Genomic DNA, 19,917 nt, shown 5'->3' with positions numbered 1-19,917 from the left:
TTGAAATTGAGTAAAATCCATCGCATTCTTAAATTTCAGCAGTCTATGTGGTTAAAAAGTTACATAGATTTGAACACCCACATGCGATCACAGGCATCATCCGATTTTGAAAAAGATTTCTTTAAACTAATGAATAATTCAGTGTTCGGTAAGACCATGGAAAATGTTGCAAAACGTGTAAATGTCAAATTATTAAATAACTGGGAAAATAGAGGAAAAACGCAGGGGGTTCAATCTTTGATAGCGAAACCTGAGTTCCATAGTTTATCCATATTCTCTGAGAATTTAGTGGCCGTTCAGTTGAATAAAACTAGAATATTTTATAATAAACCGATTTATTTGGGATTTTGCGTATTAGATATATCAAAAACTTTGATGTATGACTTTCACTACAGCTACATGAAAACCAAATATCCAGACAATCTTAAGCTTCTTTATACAGATACTGATAGCTTAGTATATCAAATTTTCACGGAAAATTATTACGCAGATATAAAATCAGACCTTAATTTATATTTTGATACATCTGACTATCCTCCTAACAATAAATATGATTTGCCGTTAATTAATAAAAAGCGATTAGGGTTTTTCAAAGATGAAAATAATGGTAGAATTTTAAAAGAATTCGTAGGTCTGAGATCTAAAATGTATACCTTAGATGTTGAAAAATATGACGAGAATGATGAGAAAACTGAAAAATACGGTATTTTATCAAAAGCCAAAGGAGTCAATAAATGTGTTACAAAAAAATTTACTCTTGACAATTACAAAACGTGTTTATTTAATAAAAATTTGCAACGCGCTCAAATGCTAAGATTTAAATCTATAAAACATATAATATTCACTCAAAAAATAAATAAAATATCATTATCGCATGAAGATACAAAACGATACTTATTAGAAAACTCTTCTGACACTCTTGCGTGGGGTCATTATAAAATACCGCAATAATTAAAAAGTTTCAAAGTTGTAATTTAATCACACAGAACATTCGAATTCCAAATTATTGTTTGTACATTGTATATTTTTAAGATATTACTTGTAAACATGTAAAAAAAATGTATGAATTTTATTTTATTGTATCTTTTAAGGTAGTTTTGTAAATAAGAAACAAAAAAAATTAATGTTAAAAGTGTGATCATATATAATAAATTTTTGTTTTTTACGTAATCCTTTTGTTTTTTCTACTATATCTGAGTTGTTTAAATAGTAATCTTCTTTCTGAATATTACCATTTAAAGTCCATCCGTTAACATATCAACACTCACCCACACACTCACACATACACATAGATTACGATATTTAATAATGATTCACTTTTATCATCCTTTCACCACCATTGTCGCAGGTCCTAGTGGCTGTGGTAAAACTCAATTTGTCACAAACTTTTTGAATAACTCCAAAGAGATATGTAATGTTGAATTTGATGAAATTATTTGGTGTTATGATGAAATGCAACCTCTCTACAATCTGGAAAATGTAAATTATAGTCAAGGAATACCAGATTTTTCAATTTTTGATGGGAAGAAACCTAAACTTCTTATTATAGATGATTTGATGAGAGAATCAGATGGACGAATCGTTGACATTTTTACGAAAGGTAGTCATCATAGAAACTTAAGTGTTTTTTATATTACACAAAACATATTTCATCAAGGTCGAGGTCAACGTGATATTTCATTGAATACAAGCTACATTGTATTTTTTAAAAATCCCAGGGATAAAACTCAAATACGCTACCTGTCACGACAAGTATACCCAGAAAACTCAAAGTTTGTGGACGAAGCCTACAAAGATGCTACAAAGGAGGCTCATGGTTACCTCATGATTGACCTGAAACAAAATACAAATGACATATGCCGTTTCAAAACAAAAATATTTCCGTTCGATGGGCATTGCACAGTGTATGTACCTAAAAAGGGGTTTAAATATGATAAAAATCAGCATATTTTAGTCAGTTCTACATGATGCATGCAAGAGTAAACACATATAAACATTTACTTGAAGCATTGCAGTTGCTTAAACCCAAATATCGTACTGCGTTACTTAAATCTTGTGACGATGAAGAGATCAACATTATTTGTGAGTGTATTTATAACGTCCTAAATGGGAAAATTCCATTAGATAAAAAAGAAAAGACGAAACTAAAAAAATATAAAGATATTTTAAGAAAATTAGTTTCGAAAGGGAAACATAAAATAAGAAAAACTGTTATAGTTCAAAAAGGAGGCGCATTTCTACCTATTATTTTAGGTGCAGTTTTAAGTGCTTTAGTGAACTCTTTATCATAAACAAAATGGAAAACACAAAAAAAATGTTATTAGTAGAATCAGATTTTATTGAAAGACTGAAACGGAATGAGAGTCCACCCGAAAATTCCTCATCTCGACTAGATGGAGAGATGCAAAAGATCCTTAAAAGTAAAATGAATGATCGCGAAAAGTGGACGTTATATTCTCAAGCATTACAAAGATTTCTACATTTTATTGAAACAGATCGAAAACCGTTTAGAATACCCATCGTGATGGAGGGGCTAGATCAAGTCATCAACGAAAGTAATGATATTATAAAAACAAAAGTGAACAAAAAGGAGGAGAATGAAAATAATGAGTCAGTTACAGATAATATAACTGAAGCAGCCACACCGTCATCGTTTAATACACCACCTGGTGAAATAAATCAAGAACTAATGCCAATTAGTCCATCAAAAATTATAAACATATTACCTAAATCTTATGAAAGAAAAGCTCGAACGTTGTTAGATTACATTGTTTCAAGTAAACCGAAAATTTGGTGGAAACAGACTGGTGAAGTTGTTATAAATAACCAAACCATTCAAAATAGTAATATTACTGATTTGGTAAGCGACACCGTTAGATGTCTTAAACGTCCTAAGCCAATTGGATGGGAAGTGTTTGCTTTACTTTTAAAAGATATCGAAGTTCCTAGGTCATGCATAGGTAATCCTACAAATTTAGCATTTATTAAAGGTACTCCTTTGATTGAACCCTTTACCCCCTCCACATCTGTGAAGACGAGAGCCTCAACAGATAAAGATAATAATACTTCTACACCTCTTGCTACACGGGAGCAAAAGCGATCCGGAAAGAAAATAGAGTGGGAAAGATGGACTCCTTATTAGACATTAACAGAATCTACTATGATGTCTCTAATCCAGCTGGCTATAGCAGTTTAAATAATTTATCAAAGGAAATGAAAGGTCAAATGAACAAAGAGGAAGTGAAAAAATGGTTACAATCTCAAGATACGTACACACTGCATAAACCTACTCATAGACGATTTACTAGAAATAAATACATTCTCTCGAACTTTAATGAACTTTGGCAAGCCGATTTAAGTGATATGAGTACTTATAGTCAATATAATGATGGGTACAAATATATTCTTTGTGTTATTGATGTGTTCAGTAAATATGCTTTTGCAAGAGCCATGAAGAAGAAGGATTCAGCAACTGTTAAACAATGTTTTGAAAGCATATTTACTGAAGCCAACTCTGTTCCCCGTCACATCCAATCTGATAAAGGTACAGAATTTGTTTCAAAGGCGGTTAGAGATTACTTTAAGAGCAAAAATATTAATTATTATACCACTAATAACCCCGACATTAAAGCAAGTATAGTAGAAAGGTTTCAAAGAACACTTAAAATGAAAATGTGGCGTTACTTCACTCATAAGAATACGTATAACTACAAAAATATATTACAAGATCTTTTACATTCTTACAACCATAGCTATCATTCTAGCATTAAAATGCGCCCAGTTGATGTTAGCTCTAATAATATTATGACTGTTTGGTGTAATTTATATGATCGCAAAAAAGATAGGCAAATTTCATCAGAAACTAAAAAACTAAATGTAGGTGATCATGTTAGAATCACTAAATATAAGCATGTGTTTCAAAAAGGTTATGAAAGTAATTGGAGTGATGAAATATTTATTATTGATTCGATTATTAACAGATCGCCACGAGTTGTTTATACAATAAAGGATTTAGAAGGTGAACCCATCATTGGTACATTTTATTCTAAAGAATTACAAAAGGTAACTTACCTCCCCTCCAACGAGTATAAAATTGATAAAATAATACGCTCGCGTCGAGTTGCTGGCAGAAAGGAAATACTAGTTAAGTGGCAAGGTTATCCTAATAAATTTAATTCTTGGATACCTGAATCAAACTTAAAGAAAATATGAGTGAAAATAGTTTTTATCTAACTTTGTTAAGTAATAGTTCATCAGATTACTACACAGATAACACGACTGCACATTTCTTAACTAAATTACCAAAGACCATTAAATTGGATGGAGAATGGGTAGTTGGGTTGGTGGAATTTCAATACCCTTGTTCCATGTATAATGTTCAAGAGCACGAAAACATCATTTATTTAAAGAAAACGGTGTTATCACCCACCGATAAAACTACAAAAATAGTGGATATAAAAACTCATATACCAGCCACTACATATGATAATATAGATCATTTTCTTCAAGCGTTTAATGAAAACCCACAGTTAAAAAATAACGTGAAATTTCGATATGATGGATTAACAAAACTGGTTGGAATAGCAACAACAAATAAAGAAATAACATCTATCATAACAACTCCGATACTAAGTTTGCAATTGGGTTTTAAACCGAGAACAAATTTAAAACAAAATACATTAGGAAAAAACCCTGCAAATTTATATTTAGGTTTACCATCTCAAATATTTGTTTATACTGATATAATACATCCACAAGTAGTCGGAGATGTTATTACTTCATTACTCAGAATAATACCTTTAGATCCAACTAAGTTCATTTATGGAGCTTATAAAACTCACATCTTCTCACCCGCTCATTATGTACCAGTTTTACGAAGAGAGTTCGATACAATTGAAATAGATATAAGAACAACGACTGGTGTCAGAGTACCATTTCAATTTGGATCTTCTTGCGTGAAGCTACACTTTCAACGAGTAAAATGATTTACAACAGATCGTCAGTCTCTTGTCCTTACGAACATTATTATTCACACCAAGCCGGCTCTGGGATAGGTATTGTCTATAAGGGAGTTCCATACCAACGAGGACATGGTATAGGCAGTTTTTTGGGTGGACTATTTAGATCAGTGCTCCCTTTGTTATCTAGCGGTTTAAAAACCATTGGAAAAGAAACCTTAGGGGCAGGGGTTGGTCTGTTATCTGATATGGTAAATTCTCGTCCTATGGATAGTTCCATTCGATCACGATTTAAGGAAGCGAGCGCTAACCTAAAAAGAAAGGCTGATGAAAAAATTGATTCTCTCATGTCAGGATCTGGGTATAAAATGTCGAATAAAAGAAGAGAACCGCTCATTACTCGAAAAGCATCGCGACGAAGAGGAAGTAAAAATAATAATAAAAATAACGATATATTTTCAAGTTAAATAATGTCATTTCTACACAGTCATTCATGTGAATGTGCAAAATCAGAATTAGATATATTTGCCCTTCCATCAACTCAAACAAGTATTGAAAGCGGACATTGGATTCATTACAAACCAATTTCATCTTTAAGTGATGATGGCCCCATTGAATTTCAAGTACCTGGATCAGGGGATGACTACATTGATCTATCACACACAATGTTACATATTACTGCTAAAGTGTTGAATCAAGATGGGACAAAATTAAAAGCAGATGCCGGAGTTGGACCCACCAATAACTGGCTACATTCCCTTTTCAACCAACTTGATGTATATTTAAATCAAAAACTCATATCACCCCCAAACAATACATATGCTTACCGTGCTTATATGGAAAATCTTCTCAACTATGGACCGGCAGCCAAAAAAACCCATCTTACTTGTGGGTTATGGTATGAGGATACCCCAGATTTTATGGATACCGTTGACGCCAACAACAAAGGATTTCAGAAAAGACTAGAATTTATCAAAGAGAGTAAGCAAGTGGAAATGATTGGACATTTGCATGGCGATATATTTAACCAAGAGAAATTCTTGATAAATGGCGTTGAATTGCGTATTAAGTTAGTCCGATCAAAAGAATCGTTTAATTTAATTTGTCATCAAGATAAAAAATTTAAAGTACAAATAACAGATGCTAGTCTCATTGTTAGAAGAACAAAAATTAATCCTAGCGTTTTGTTAGCCCATCAAAAAGTATTGGCAACAACGACTGCGAAGTACCCCATTACGAGAGCAGAAGTTAAGGTTCTCACAATACCATCAGGGGTCCAGGGTAAAACATTGGATAATATATTTCTCGGACAAATTCCTAAACGGTGTATTATTGGATTTGTATCAAATTCAGGTTTTAATGGAAATTTAGCTTTGAATCCATTTAATTTTCAAAACTATAATATGAATTCATTTAGTTTGTTTGTAGATGGTCATGAAATTCCTTCTAAAACATTACAACCGTCATTTAGTTCTGGTTTAATAGCGGCGGCATATCACACCTTATTTTCCGGAACTGGTATTCATTTTCACAACGAAGGTAATGGAATAAGTAGAACAGATTATGGTGGAGGTTATTGTTTGTTATGTTTTGATTTAACCCCAGATTTATCTGCTAGTTCAACTTCACATTGGAATCTTGTTAGACATGGAAGTGTTCGGATAGAAGTACGCTTTGATTCGGCTCTAACTAGCACCATTAATTGTATCGTTTATGCAGAATTTGATAACATTATTGAAATAAACAAAAACCGTGATGTATCTGTAGATTATAATAGTTGAAAAACATAATTATATAAATACAATGTTTTCTTTCGTTTACTTTATTTTGTTGTAGTCATTGTTTGCAGCATCATCAAGACAAAAATTGTTATTAATTAAGTAATTATGGATACTAATGAGATACAATTTTGTATGAAGAAATTAAACCCACTTTTTGAAACAAATGTTTTTGCTGCTAACAAAATACCTATTTGGGTCGATCTACCTGTCTTTATTGTTAGTAATTTGGACCCTGACACGAAACCAGGCTCCCACTGGGTTGCCATACACATTGATGTTACTGGTATAGGAGAATATTTTGATTCCTTCGGAAGGAAGCCTTCAGGTTACCATAACTTATTTTTAAAAAGAAACACCAGGCAGTGGTTTTATAACAATAAACCTCTTCAAAACCATTTTACTTCAGTTTGTGGTGAATATTGTTTAGTTTATTTGTATTTTAAATATCATGGAAAAATTATGAAAGATATGCTAAGTTTGTTTTCTGATAATTCTGTATGTAATGACCTTATATTAAGGAATATGTTTAAAACATTTTTTGTGAAATAAAATAATACGTGTACTTAAATAAGATTTTTTTATTTTTTCATATAATACAAAGACCATTCTAAACTATACATTTTTTTTTTTAAATTTTATTATTATCAAAATATTTCTTAACATTCTTTGTTACTTAAAAACGAGACGACACAAAAAAAATCTGTTACATGGAAAATGTACTTAAGGAGAGGTAAAAAATGAGAAATACGTTAACACAATCATTAAGCTACTACTATCATTAATAATTATAACTATCACTGTTTCTTATTATCTATAAAATATTTCACACTACTGTCCTTAGAAGCTAATTGCTTTGTTATGTTATAAATAATATTTCGCGTATTTTGTAGCTCCAAATCGTCTTCCAACGCAAAATATTTCAATCTGAAGTCCGCATGCTTCCAGTGTTCCATGGGTGGGACGTTTTTAATTGTTTGCATATCATATATCTCGATTTTAATCAAATGTGATGCATACGCCCCGTCGTCTTGTCCGGATGATAAGTTTGCAACACCGTCTGGTGAACTTTTGCTCACATTCGAAGACCGTTTCACAATTTTGGGTTGCTTTTTAGGTCGTTCAAAGAAACTATCGATATTGTTTCCTGAACGTTTCTTTGCGATGGCTTGTTTAACTTTGAAACCAAGCGTACCCTCTTCATCGCTTGATTCGTCTTTATTATTATCCGGGTAGTAATAGTTCTTGAAAGTATTTTCAGTGAACTGAAACAATATAAAACAATAATTTACACACTGTCTACAATCTTGATAATTAAAACACAAAGAACACAAGTGAAAACAAAACAAAGTAAGTTACGGTAATAAAAGACATACTTACATCCATTGTTGGGTCTTTCTATAAACACTTAAACACTTCACTGTTGAATTAACACTATATTTCTATATACTGCAATAGATACAAGGAGCTCTGATACAGTGGACTGCCACGACGGTAATACTTACTCAAACTCATTTCTCTTCGGCTTTTATACTGTGTCACTATGACCAGGGTACAGTACCGTTAAAATCATGTCTCAACAAGTTCATCTAATACATACGCTCTCTTTACTAAAACCCAAATTCAAAAGCATAAGAGGAAACAATAAATCCATTGTCGGTATAAAATATAATAGATGTCTACCAATAAAGCAATTATGCTGTTATAACAATGAATAGCACCGCACAAGAAATGTTGACGTATTAGACTAAATCATGTTGAAACCAGTTGACACGTCTCGTTCCTTTTTTTTAATCACACAAGGTAACATGTCTCAACAAGTTCATCTAAACAGACGTTCTCTTTACTCAAACCCAAATTATAAAAGAATAGGTATAGGAAACAATAAATCCATTGTCAGCATAAAATATAATAGACGTCTATTAATAAAGCAATTATGCTGTTATAACAATGAATAGCAACGCACAAGAAATGTTGATGTATTAGACTAAATCATGTTGAAACCAGTTGACATGTCTCGTTCTTTTTTTTAAATCACACAAAGTAACATGTATCAACAAGTTCATCTAAACAGACGTTCTCTTTACTCAAAGCCAAATTATAAAAGAATAGGTATAGGAAACAATAAATCCATTGTCAGTATAAAATATAATAGACGTCTATCAATAAAACAATTAAGCTATTATAACAATGAAGTGCACAAGAAATGCCTCACACGCCTCGTTATTTTTTTAAATAATAGAAAGAAACAAGTAACTACGAGTTTACTTTATATCGGAAGACTAGGTGAAAGCAGGTTAGTTTGAAATGAGTTAGGTTGATTTTAGTTAGGTTTGGTCAAGTTAGGTTTAGGTTAGGTTTTCGAAGAATAAGTTAGGTTTGGTAAAAGGTTAAGGTTAGTTTAGGCTGCCAAAGGATTACTAGTGTAAATTCTACGTCAGAAGAAGGTTAGAAATGTATTCCTTATAAATCGAAATAGCTCCAAGAGGTAATAAGATAATGCGGGTTATTAGAGTTGATAGTTATAGTACCTATGCATCACAAATAAGTACCTATCGCTAATACCTATTGCAAAATACCTATCACAAACACCTACAGTATACACACATAAAGAAGGCATGAATGGAGACGTCGGTGGGTTAAGGAAAGGGTCCAGGCAGGTAGTATGCTCGGTAACACAATAGCGCGCCCGAGTCGAGATCGAACAATAGAAAAGGGTCGATAAGCCTATTGTTACCGTGGTGAACAAGGTGTATTGTTTAATTAGCGTATTTCGTAAGTCCCTGAAGGAGGCGCCGGGCACTGCTGAGACCTAGCGCAATCAATTCAAATGGGGGGCTAATTTTTTTTTTTTTAGGTTGAGCAGGGGCGGTGGCTCGACCTTGGGGTCAGGATCGGGGACCACTGAGAGGCGGGGCCAGAATCGGGGAATACTTTCTACTCACGAGTGTTATTTCTTGCAAAATTAATATTCCGCATCGCGCCCACCAGTACTTGTTATAAAGCTACTCGACCAATTAAAGAAGGCTCCGTCTCCATACATATTATTAGCGATTAGTTACAATCTTAACTCGATCGGGTTATCATACACGAGTGCATTAAAATAATGAAAAATCACGCGTGTGCGGCGTGTTTAATGTCAAGGATTCTAAAAGCGTAAAGAGGAGTCTAAAAGCGTTTCAATAATTTCCACGTTACGAGCAAGTATTTTGAGAAAAAAAATATCTGTACCTGCAGGTTTTAAGAATAAATTTCAAATAAAATATCTACCCTATCTCCTTCGGCGACTTGAGCTATGACAGAGCCATCGTGAGGGGCGTAGGCGGCAAAAGTGTAGCCGCTGCAAGCGTCCACCCACTCATTATTGATGAACAGCTGATGCATTAAGAGATTAGTTCATTAGTTAATTTGTGGTGCTAGTGCTAGTTTTATAAATAGTAAATTGCTTGGTGTTTTGTAAACATGGTGCCTCGCCAAGGTGAAAATCGCTTTGTGTCTCTTTATCATTCTTCCATACCGGGTGTGGCCTGTAATATGAGCAAAAATTAAACTGTAGGCAGTACTCCTCATACGGGCCAACATTTGTTAAGCGACTTTTAAAAATAACTTGTGGTTTGATTTCTAATACACTTTATTCTAATCTAAGACGAAATGTATTGCGAATTTTGTTATGTTCAAGCCGTGACAAGCAACGTCAATCACAATGATATGGCATGGCAATGGCGTCCATTGAAGATAATATTTATTTTGTACGAAAAATAGGGAGTCTAAATACTTCATAATTTTCAAAAGTTGTTGAATAAAAGTGTCACCGTTTGAGGAGTACAATCTATGTTTTAATTATTTGCTCGTGTTACAGGCCACACCCGGTATAAGTGTGACAGTGACGCGTTCGCTACAAAGTGTAAACGATTGGCATGCTGGCTACGCACCCTGGTTACACTGTTTAAAAAAAAAGGTTGCAATATAGGTAGGTACCGTTATTATTAGGAGATATCGTTTCGCTACTACAACTACAACCCCAAATAGCACCTGGGCTATAACCGCAAAAATCGAAGTTCGCAAATTGTGGGCATTTTTCTCTGTTACTCTAATTACGCCTCCATTGGAGTAAAAGAGAAAGATCCCCGCAATTTGCGAAAAACGGTTTTCGCGGCAGCCCTGCTATTAACCTACTGTGGCCCATTTTATAAAGCTACAAGTTACAATTTACAAGCGGAAGTCTCTTTCTAACCCTATGTTTTAGAACGAGATTTCCGCTTGTAGTAACTTGTAGCTTTATAAAATAGGCCACTGGTCGACGTCAAAGATATGTTTACACTTTTCGTCTTATTACAAAGGAATAAGGTACAAAAGTGTAAACATATTTTTGACGTCGACTGGATAACGTTGGCTAGCTAGGGTACCTAAGGTTTTAATTAAACGATATCCCATAAATACTTACAATTTCATATACACAACAAACTGTACCTACCTACTTAAATAGGAAGCAGAAGGAAATACAGGGTAGGTGCTAGAGATCAAATAAAATAGTAAATATCGCAAAAAAATTAAGAACATTCTATTTCGTTCAATAACACTGAAAAAGAAACTATTCGTTTCAAACAGTTTTTTATCATTTTGATGAGAATATTCTTTGACGTCTCGTGATGATTATTCATAAAATAATAAACGGTCCTTATAATAACGAAACCGACTACCTTCTGACCTTCTAACAAATCAAATTATTTTATTATTATTAATATTTTTATTTCACCGCTGAACTACCGTCGTGGCGCTACGCCGTAGCCGATAACATGGATTTCCCAGTATGTAGCGAAAATGCTTCGCAGAGGCAACACGACAAACGTGTCGTGATTAGCGCTGAATGGGTTAAAAATCGATATTCTTAAGTAGAGTAAATACCTAGGTAATTTCGGGCCATATTTAACCGGTAACCTATTTATTTACCCAAATATACAGGTATTTATTTAATTGTTACCTACATATTTTTATGAACTATGCTATGACTGTGGTATTAGTTTTTATTTTTTCAAAAATAGCGATTAAATACACTGATTATAAATAAGTTAATCAATAAAAACGTTTTAAAAGGTATGGTACCTACTAAAGTAGATCTGACTGGGAAAGTTGGCACCTGTGAGGACTATTATTCAGACCCTAGAAAGTTGGCACGCTGGCAGCAGTAATTATCTTGATTATTCCTCAAGTTCGAAAACAAGTATTTGTTGTTTTCGAACTTGAGGAATAATCAAGATAAATACTGCTACAGTCAAAACTATCTATAAATTTAAAATTAATTTAAAACTTACCTTAGTATATTTGATCTCAGGCGCCATATTTAAAACAAGCTGAACGGTACACTAAATGGTTTATAATGTTGCTGCATAAAGAATGCAACCGAACCGAATCGAGTTATCTCTATGTAAATAATGATATTATTGACGCCGAACGAACTCTATCCGTCTCACAAGGTGAGGGCAACGGACTTGATTACTCTATTAACTATACTGACTAGGTTGACTAGATAATGTTACTCGTCCCAGAGATTAACTACCTACATGGGTAATAAAAACTGCTAAATCTCAAACAGTATGTGGCATCAATTAGAGAATCAACATCTATTTTCATTTATTTTAACTTACACACAACATTCAATACAAGCTAAATCGACAGGGGGCCCGATTCGGATTTTGAAATAGACATCTATTAGACATCTTTTAGACATCACCAAGATACGATAACGATATGTTTAAGATCTAACCTGTCAAATTTGACATTTGCGCGATTCTGGAGATACTCTTGAACGATTACCACAGAATATGACTTAGAGATCCAATTCACATCTAAGATAGGTAGCTTCCCAAGTAGCATTGCAAGCTGTATTGAAGTTTATTTGTATACTATAAGCTGTACAGTTAGGCTGTACAAAGGCTGTATAAGCGCTTATACAGCCCTTATAATTTAAAAAAGGCCCAAATTATACAGCCTTTCGCGTTATTAGAGCTGTAGAGTAGCTGTATAAGCAATACATAAGCTGCATAATAGCTGCATTACAGCTATATTTCGGTGTAACAGGAAACCTTAACACTACAGATAATCTCTTATAAGTACAATATAAGAATATGAGTTTTAAATGAGTTTTTAAAAATGATTACAAGAGAATAATAATCATTTGTGACGTCCCACGGGTAAAGGTACCTAATGGCGGTTGGCGCTTACGCTATTATTAATGTCGCTCTAATATTATTGCGGCGCTATGCGACGTAAGCGCCAGCCGCCATAAGGTACCTTTTGTCGTGGGACGTCACATTTAGGAAACTAAAATGTCTTAATCTTGTTCATTCGTAATATAGTAATGGCGACAATAAAGTGTTATAGTGGATGGTAAAAGTAAAAGTAAATATTATAGAGGACTTAAGTGGAATATTATACTATTTGTAAGTGCCGATTATTATTTATTGTGAACCTATGTATCTTTTCTGGCAAAATATTCACGCGCCTGCAAAATAACAAAGAGAAACCATAAGGAAAATATCAAAAATCGGTAAAGTTAGTGTTTGTTTTATAAATATTAATTCTAAGGCTAAAGTTAATTTATTTTAGCTGGTAATCATAACACGATGTTAGTCTGCTTAATATTTGCAAGTATTTCCTTAATTATATTTACAAATACTTTTTTTTTCATTGGAAAATGGCGACAATTTTTAAACAGCTTACAGGATAGTTGGAGAGCATTATAATCTTAGTAGCTGTGCTGTGAAATAAATGCGAGTGTCATTTACAGCTTTTGTAATTAAAACAGCTTTAGAATAGAAGATTTGTATTCGTTTGGCTGTATTTCGGTTCTCCGTACATAAGTTATAAGTCTCTTTAGAGATCCGTATAACAAATAAAAAACCCTTAGGTCCAAATGTATTTGGTCTATTCTTCGTTCCATTTCATAATTTTCTAAATTATTAATTTTGTTCATTACAATTTTTTATTCACGTGGTCGAAATATATACTTATACGAGTGTAAAATTACGCCGGAATAAGCGACTCTGTCAGTAATACAGAAAAAAGCTGTACTATAGCTGCCATTTATTCGTTTAGTTTTATAATACCCTTACAGACAGAAGTTATACAACTACTATTCTTATAGGAGAGTAAAATTATCCATAAGAAATAGCTTTAAAACGGGGTTGACAGATACATTTGTACAGCTACAAGTGCCAAGTGATACTACAATACAGCCTGTATACAGCTCTTACGATAAAATTAGCTTGTAGTGTTTCACAACACTTAAAGTTTTAAAACGGAGTTGACAGATACTTTTATACAGCTAAAAGTGCCAAGTGTTACTATAATACAGCCTGTATACAGCTTTTACGATAGAATTAGCTTGTAGTGTTTCACAACACTTTTAGTTTTATAGTAGATTATCTATATTCTGATAAAGCACCCCATGATTCCGCAGAATCCTTTATAATGATTTTATACAGCTTAAGCTGTATAATGTCTGTAAAATACCTTTTATACAGCTTAAATCTTTTCTGACACTCTTATACGTCTCTTAAATCACTCTAAGTTCTAAATTGGCTGGTATATTGATGTTGCCGACACTTCCATGCTACTTGGATTACTCTATCTAACGTAAAAGTGACATTGGTTGCCCGAATTGCGCTGCAAAACAGAACTAGTTGATATCTAAACTATAACGTATCTAGAATGGATCTAGTACGTGTCGTCTCTTGTGAATATCTTGAAGTTCGAATACGGCAGAGGGTGGAAGTGTTGACATAAAAACATAGGTACCTATATTTTCTTCTTTCGTTATTTTATTACAAATACAATTACGGTAATACGACACGTATAGCGTGACCCTTGTTAATTCGTTCAGAGAAGATCGAACTTCGTCCGAATTGCGTGCGAGGAGAGGGCTCGTGTAACTAATAAACAAGCTAGAGGCCTCTTGCGGCTCTTGCCTCTTCAATTACATTTTGGCATCAAATAGATATCTGAATAAAATGTAATTTTGATATCATTCGCGCGTGCTTCTCGCTCTTCTCAATACATGCACGGACAAGTACGAGCGCAGCTAGTGCACCCGCGAATGATAACGAAGTGGCATGCGTTAGTTATCATTTTGATCTCAAAATGTACGTTCGATTTGACTTCCTATAGTCTGAGTGTTAAAATAAATAGATAACAAGGCGCTTTTATCTGACATGGCTAAAACCTCTCTAATTGGATTGATTGAATTAATGAGATACGCCATTTTGTTGCTATGGATATTAATAGTTTGTTTTCTAAACTGTATATTTACTTGAACATTTCATTCGCCAGTATTGTACTATTTTTTTCGTATTATGACATAACAAGAAAACAATTCAAAAAGTTTGCTCATAACTGACAGGTACTAGATATTTCGGTCACGTTTTAATCACTTGATGCTGTGGATAAGACGGCCGCCGAGTTCTGACAACGACGTGGAGTGTGAGACTGACAAATGTTTAAGTATTTTATTTTAATTATTTACAGTGGATACCAACCTTAGAAGAACGCTAAAACGTGCGCAAAATACAGCAATATAACAGCATAAATCAGTATAAGGTAAACGTACTAGTGTTCGATATGCTAATGCCCAATAGATACCTTGCTGTCACCTGTATTGACAATGACTTAAGTTTCAAGATGACATGTACTGGGACCGCGTCGAGCACCAGTACGTTTACCTTAATCAAGAAATTCTATAAAATAGAAAAGATTTATAAAATATTTATGGATACGCTATATGTGTTCGTACTTCACGTAGGTAGTTGAAATGTGGAGTAGAATATTTTTATTTATAAAATGCGAATTTAATGCCATGAAGGCATTCTCTACCAGTCGACCTTTAGGCAGTTAAGTTGTAGGCGGTACAAAAACATGTGGTATATCTAGAATTCTAGATGATACAATTAGGTACTTGTACGAACAGAATACAATCATAAACATATACAAATATAAATATATATATTATATATTTATATTTGTGTATATTTGTGTAAAAAAAATGTCCTATAATGTCCTATATATGTAAATAATTATAGTATATATACATATGTACATATAAAATCAGATGAATTACAAAACAAAAACACTAAGAGTTTTCAGTACTTACTGCCAGCAAAGTGCTCACTTAAGGAGACTATTCCAAAGACATGCTGCCTGAAGTGAAAAATAATTGGACATGTAAGTAACCATCAGTTCGATGAGATGATATAGACAGAGAAAGATTGCCAGAAGAGCGAAGTTGACGGACACGAGATACACCATAGTTGTGGAGAAAATAATTTAGATATTCGAGTGACTGAAGATTTCCTGGATAAATAATATTTTCGCTGAAACCAATCAGTTCAAAGGTTGAACTTCTTTCCATTGAATAATCATAATTGAGCCATCCTTATTCAGACCAAAGGCAGATCTAGATAGCTTAACAAGAAGTATTTTCGGTAAAAGCAACTAGGTCAAAGGTTGAATTTCCATTCCATTGTATAACCGACCATCATTTTAGACCACAAACCGATTGCCAGGAAGCTTAGCAACTCATTACAAACCAGAGTCTTGAGTTTACTTTTAAAACGGATTTCCAGCTCGAAATGAGTCTGGCAGTTTGATAGACGCTTAATTGCAGAGTCGCGATTATTAAAGTGTCCTAATGTCTTAAGTATAGCTAGAAATCCTCTCGATTCTGTTTCAGCAATTTGATAAGGTTTTCATCTTGTTTTGATACGACCTTGGTGCGGTGTACTTTGCGAGCACCAATCAGCGTGAGCCGCGAACACGTAATGGCTCCTCTACACGATGGGCCAGCCCCGGCCACCCCAAGGGACGCAGCCATGCGGTAGAATGAGATAGCAATACCACTTTCTCCCTCTAACGCATAAATGTGTCCCTTGGGGTGGCCGGCGTTGGCCCATCGTATAGAGGAGCCATAACGCGGATGGTGCTCGTAAAATGCAATCAGAGGGCCTACCGCGAACCACTTTTGACGTCTTGCCTCTCTGTCGCACTTGTAAATTCTTACGTAAGTGTGACAAGGAGGCAACACGTCGACCGTGGTTCGCGGTAGGCCCTCTGGGCGTGTAGCCAACGTGCAAATCGTTAACGCTCCGTAGCGTATCGTAGGTAGTCATCTCTCATTATCACTATTCCCACTAGTGCGACAGTGACAGTCGAGTTTCCATCGCTACGTTAGAACTAAGCACCCTGACGTCTCGACATTACGCTAGCTCGCACTGAAATGAAATGATATTAGGTGCATAACTTAATTTTTACAGATTTTTTCTTAGAGCTTAAAACTATATTTAAAACAGAAATATTTCGCGGTCTTTTGTGATTTTGTAAGGATCGTACACAAGAGTTTAGAACACCAAAACGACAAGTCTATACAAGTTACATAACCTCTCAGAATAGTAAAGTTTACGATGGCAACTGATAAACAGCACATTCGGCACTGCATCTTATACGAATTCCAACAAGGAAAAAATGCTTCTCAAGCGCGGGAATCAATTTGTAGTGTTCTTCGTGACGACGTTGTATCTTATGAAACATGTAATTATTGGTACAAACGTTTTAGAAGTGGTAATTTCGATCTTAGTGACCAGCCGCGCCCTGGGCAGCCTCGAAAGTTTGAAGATGCGGAATTACAAGCTTTACTAGATGAGGACTCAACGCAAACGCAAAAAGAGCTTGCAGCTCAGTTAGGAGTCACCCAAACAGCTATTTCCAAGCGTTTGCACCAAATGGGAAAAATTCATAAACTTGGAAGATGGGTCCCACGTGTGTTGACCGAACACAACCTAGGTCAACGTATGAACACGTGTCTTTCACTGCTTGCCCGGCAACAAAAAAAGGACTTCTTGTGGAAAATTGTGACGGGTGATGAGAAGTACATTTTTTACGAGAATCCCAAACGTAAAAAGTCGTGGGTAGATCCCGGGCAACCCTCTACATCGACGCCGAAACCGAACAGAAACTTTAAGAAAGTTCTTCTGTGTATCTGGTGGGACATGAAGGGTGTGCTTTATTATGAACTTCTGGAAACTGGTCAGACGGTGACAGCGGAACGCTACAGTCGACAGTTGAACAAATTGAGTGAAGAGCTGGATCAGAAAAGGCCATTTACTGGGCAAGGAAGCCGGCAAGTCATACTGCTGCATGACAACGCTCGACCTCACGTTGCTCGCGTGACTCAAAAGACCCTCTTGGATTTGGGATGGGAAGTTCTACCGCACGCGGCATATTCGCCAGATTTGGCCCCATCTGATTTTCATTTGTTCCGGTCAATGCAGCATGGCTTAGAGGGTAAACAGTTCAAAACGCTGGATGATGTGCGTAAATTCGTCGATGATTTTATCGCCTCGAAGCCTGCAAGTTTCTTTCGCGACGGCATCCGTATGCTGCCTGATAGATGGCGCAAGGTCATAGAGCACGATGGACAATATTTTCAAGATTAAGTTAATTGTCCACTATTTTTTTATAACTAAAAAAAACTACTTAAGAATCTGTAAAAATTAAGTTATACACCTAATATTTTTAGTGTTCCGTACAAAACTTTGTTTACGGAACCAGATGGGATCACTTCGGTCTTGTTTTCTTTAAGGCAACTAGCTGGCCCATACATCAATACTTCAAAACTAGTTTGGTGTTATTTTATCTAGTTTTAAAGTAAGTACCTATAACACATCTAACACTAAACACTATTAGAAATATTTATTTATGTATTGCTGCGTGTGAGATGCTTAATGCGTAATGACATGACTCAAAACAAAGAAAAATACCTCCTCCCCCTTGCGTCGTTATCCTCAGTGATGAGGGTCGTGACCTCCCTTCTGAATCACCTTCTCTCTCACAATTTCTCTCCATCTGGTTCTGTCCTTGGCGGTGTGGACAGCCATGTGGACTGGTGGAGTCAAGAGTGGTGCGGATCAGGGCTATAAGCGCGAAAATCGAAGTTCTCAAATTGCGGGCATCTTTCTCTATCACTCTTATTACGCCTTCATTGGAGTAAAAGAGAAAAATTCCCGCAATTTACGGATTTCGGTTTTCGCGGTAGCCCCTCTGGTCGGATCAACGTATTGGACTGCGTCGCATGAAAACCATATCAAATTATAAAAGCCGCATCTGTTTCAAGGTAGAGAGACCGAGAGAACTTGTTTATTTAATGCAAGTTGATGAAGTTGAACAATAACTAACTTTGTCTCGAAAAATACTTATTCGCATATCAAACTTGTTTTCACCACACCAGCTCGGAAAGGCTTACTTTGCACTTCAAAAACTGATAGCAAAGTTGCATTTTATTCACATGTGAGGCAAAGTAATCAAATGCAAATTTTGAGTTGTTTTCTTATGTTTGCTGGTAGAATTGACTTTTGAATGATGATTTTGGATAATAAATATTTAATAACATTCATTTGGATTTGATTTGTTTTGATTTTGTTTGATATTTTACATTTAATATTTGCTTCGGGTTGGTGTGGTGAAAAAATTTGTGTTTCACTCGGGGGCAAATTTTGTTTAACCTTCGTGCTTTGAAACCTCGCAACGCTCAAGATTCAATTTTTCGAACCACTCGCTACGCTCGTGGTTCAATTTTGGAATCTTTCGCTTGCTCGGGTATCAATATTAGCACGGGCGGTTAAACAACAACTTTGCCCCCTTACTTGTAAAACAAATAACTATTATCTACAGATACGTATATCATTAAACCCTATGATGGCACTAAGTTATTACCTATTAAGTACCTATACCTACTAACTTTTATCTAAATAAAATTGATTGCATATTTTGTTTAGATAAAAGTTTGCAACCTTAGAGGATATAACCAACGGAGACGCCATGTCTAAAATTTTCGGTACAAATTTGTCTGCCGTTTTTTGCGGGGGAGGGGCACATCAAATGTATAGGTACGTCATGTCAGATAAACGTCAGTCCATACATATGGTTGACATGTGGTTGACCATTGGCCGCCTATTTTCGACAGAGGGGAACGCCTGTTAATGGCGGCTTCATGGCAACATTCATTTAATTTTCACTTGGTAATCAATCACTAATCACCTTAAAGAAGGAAAAAGGTCTCCCTCGAGCTGTCTCGCTTGTCACGTTTTTTGGAGGCGAGTTCGATAAGAACAATAATCTTAAACAATCTATGGACC

At 35.0% G+C, this 19,917-nt stretch overlaps 1 protein-coding gene across 1 annotated transcript in view; it reads right to left on the bottom strand.

Moving 5' to 3' along the window:
- LOC134664463 (aldehyde dehydrogenase 1A1-like) overlaps positions 1 to 12,139 on the bottom strand; it is a 29,273-nt gene extending 17,134 nt beyond the window's left edge. The window contains exons 1-2 of the mRNA XM_063521127.1: positions 12,049 to 12,139; positions 10,007 to 10,111 (exon numbers count right to left, since the gene is read on the bottom strand). Coding sequence (XP_063377197.1) covers positions 10,007 to 10,111; positions 12,049 to 12,075 — 132 coding nt within the window. The 5' untranslated portion in view covers positions 12,076 to 12,139. The remainder of the gene's footprint in view (positions 1 to 10,006; positions 10,112 to 12,048) is intronic.
- Between the last annotated feature and the right edge of the window lie 7,778 nt (positions 12,140 to 19,917).

This window comes from Cydia fagiglandana, chromosome 5 (genome assembly GCF_963556715.1).
Source record: "Cydia fagiglandana chromosome 5, ilCydFagi1.1, whole genome shotgun sequence".
NCBI lineage: Eukaryota > Metazoa > Arthropoda > Insecta > Lepidoptera > Tortricidae > Cydia > Cydia fagiglandana.
This window is presented reverse-complemented; position numbering and strand designations above follow the sequence as displayed.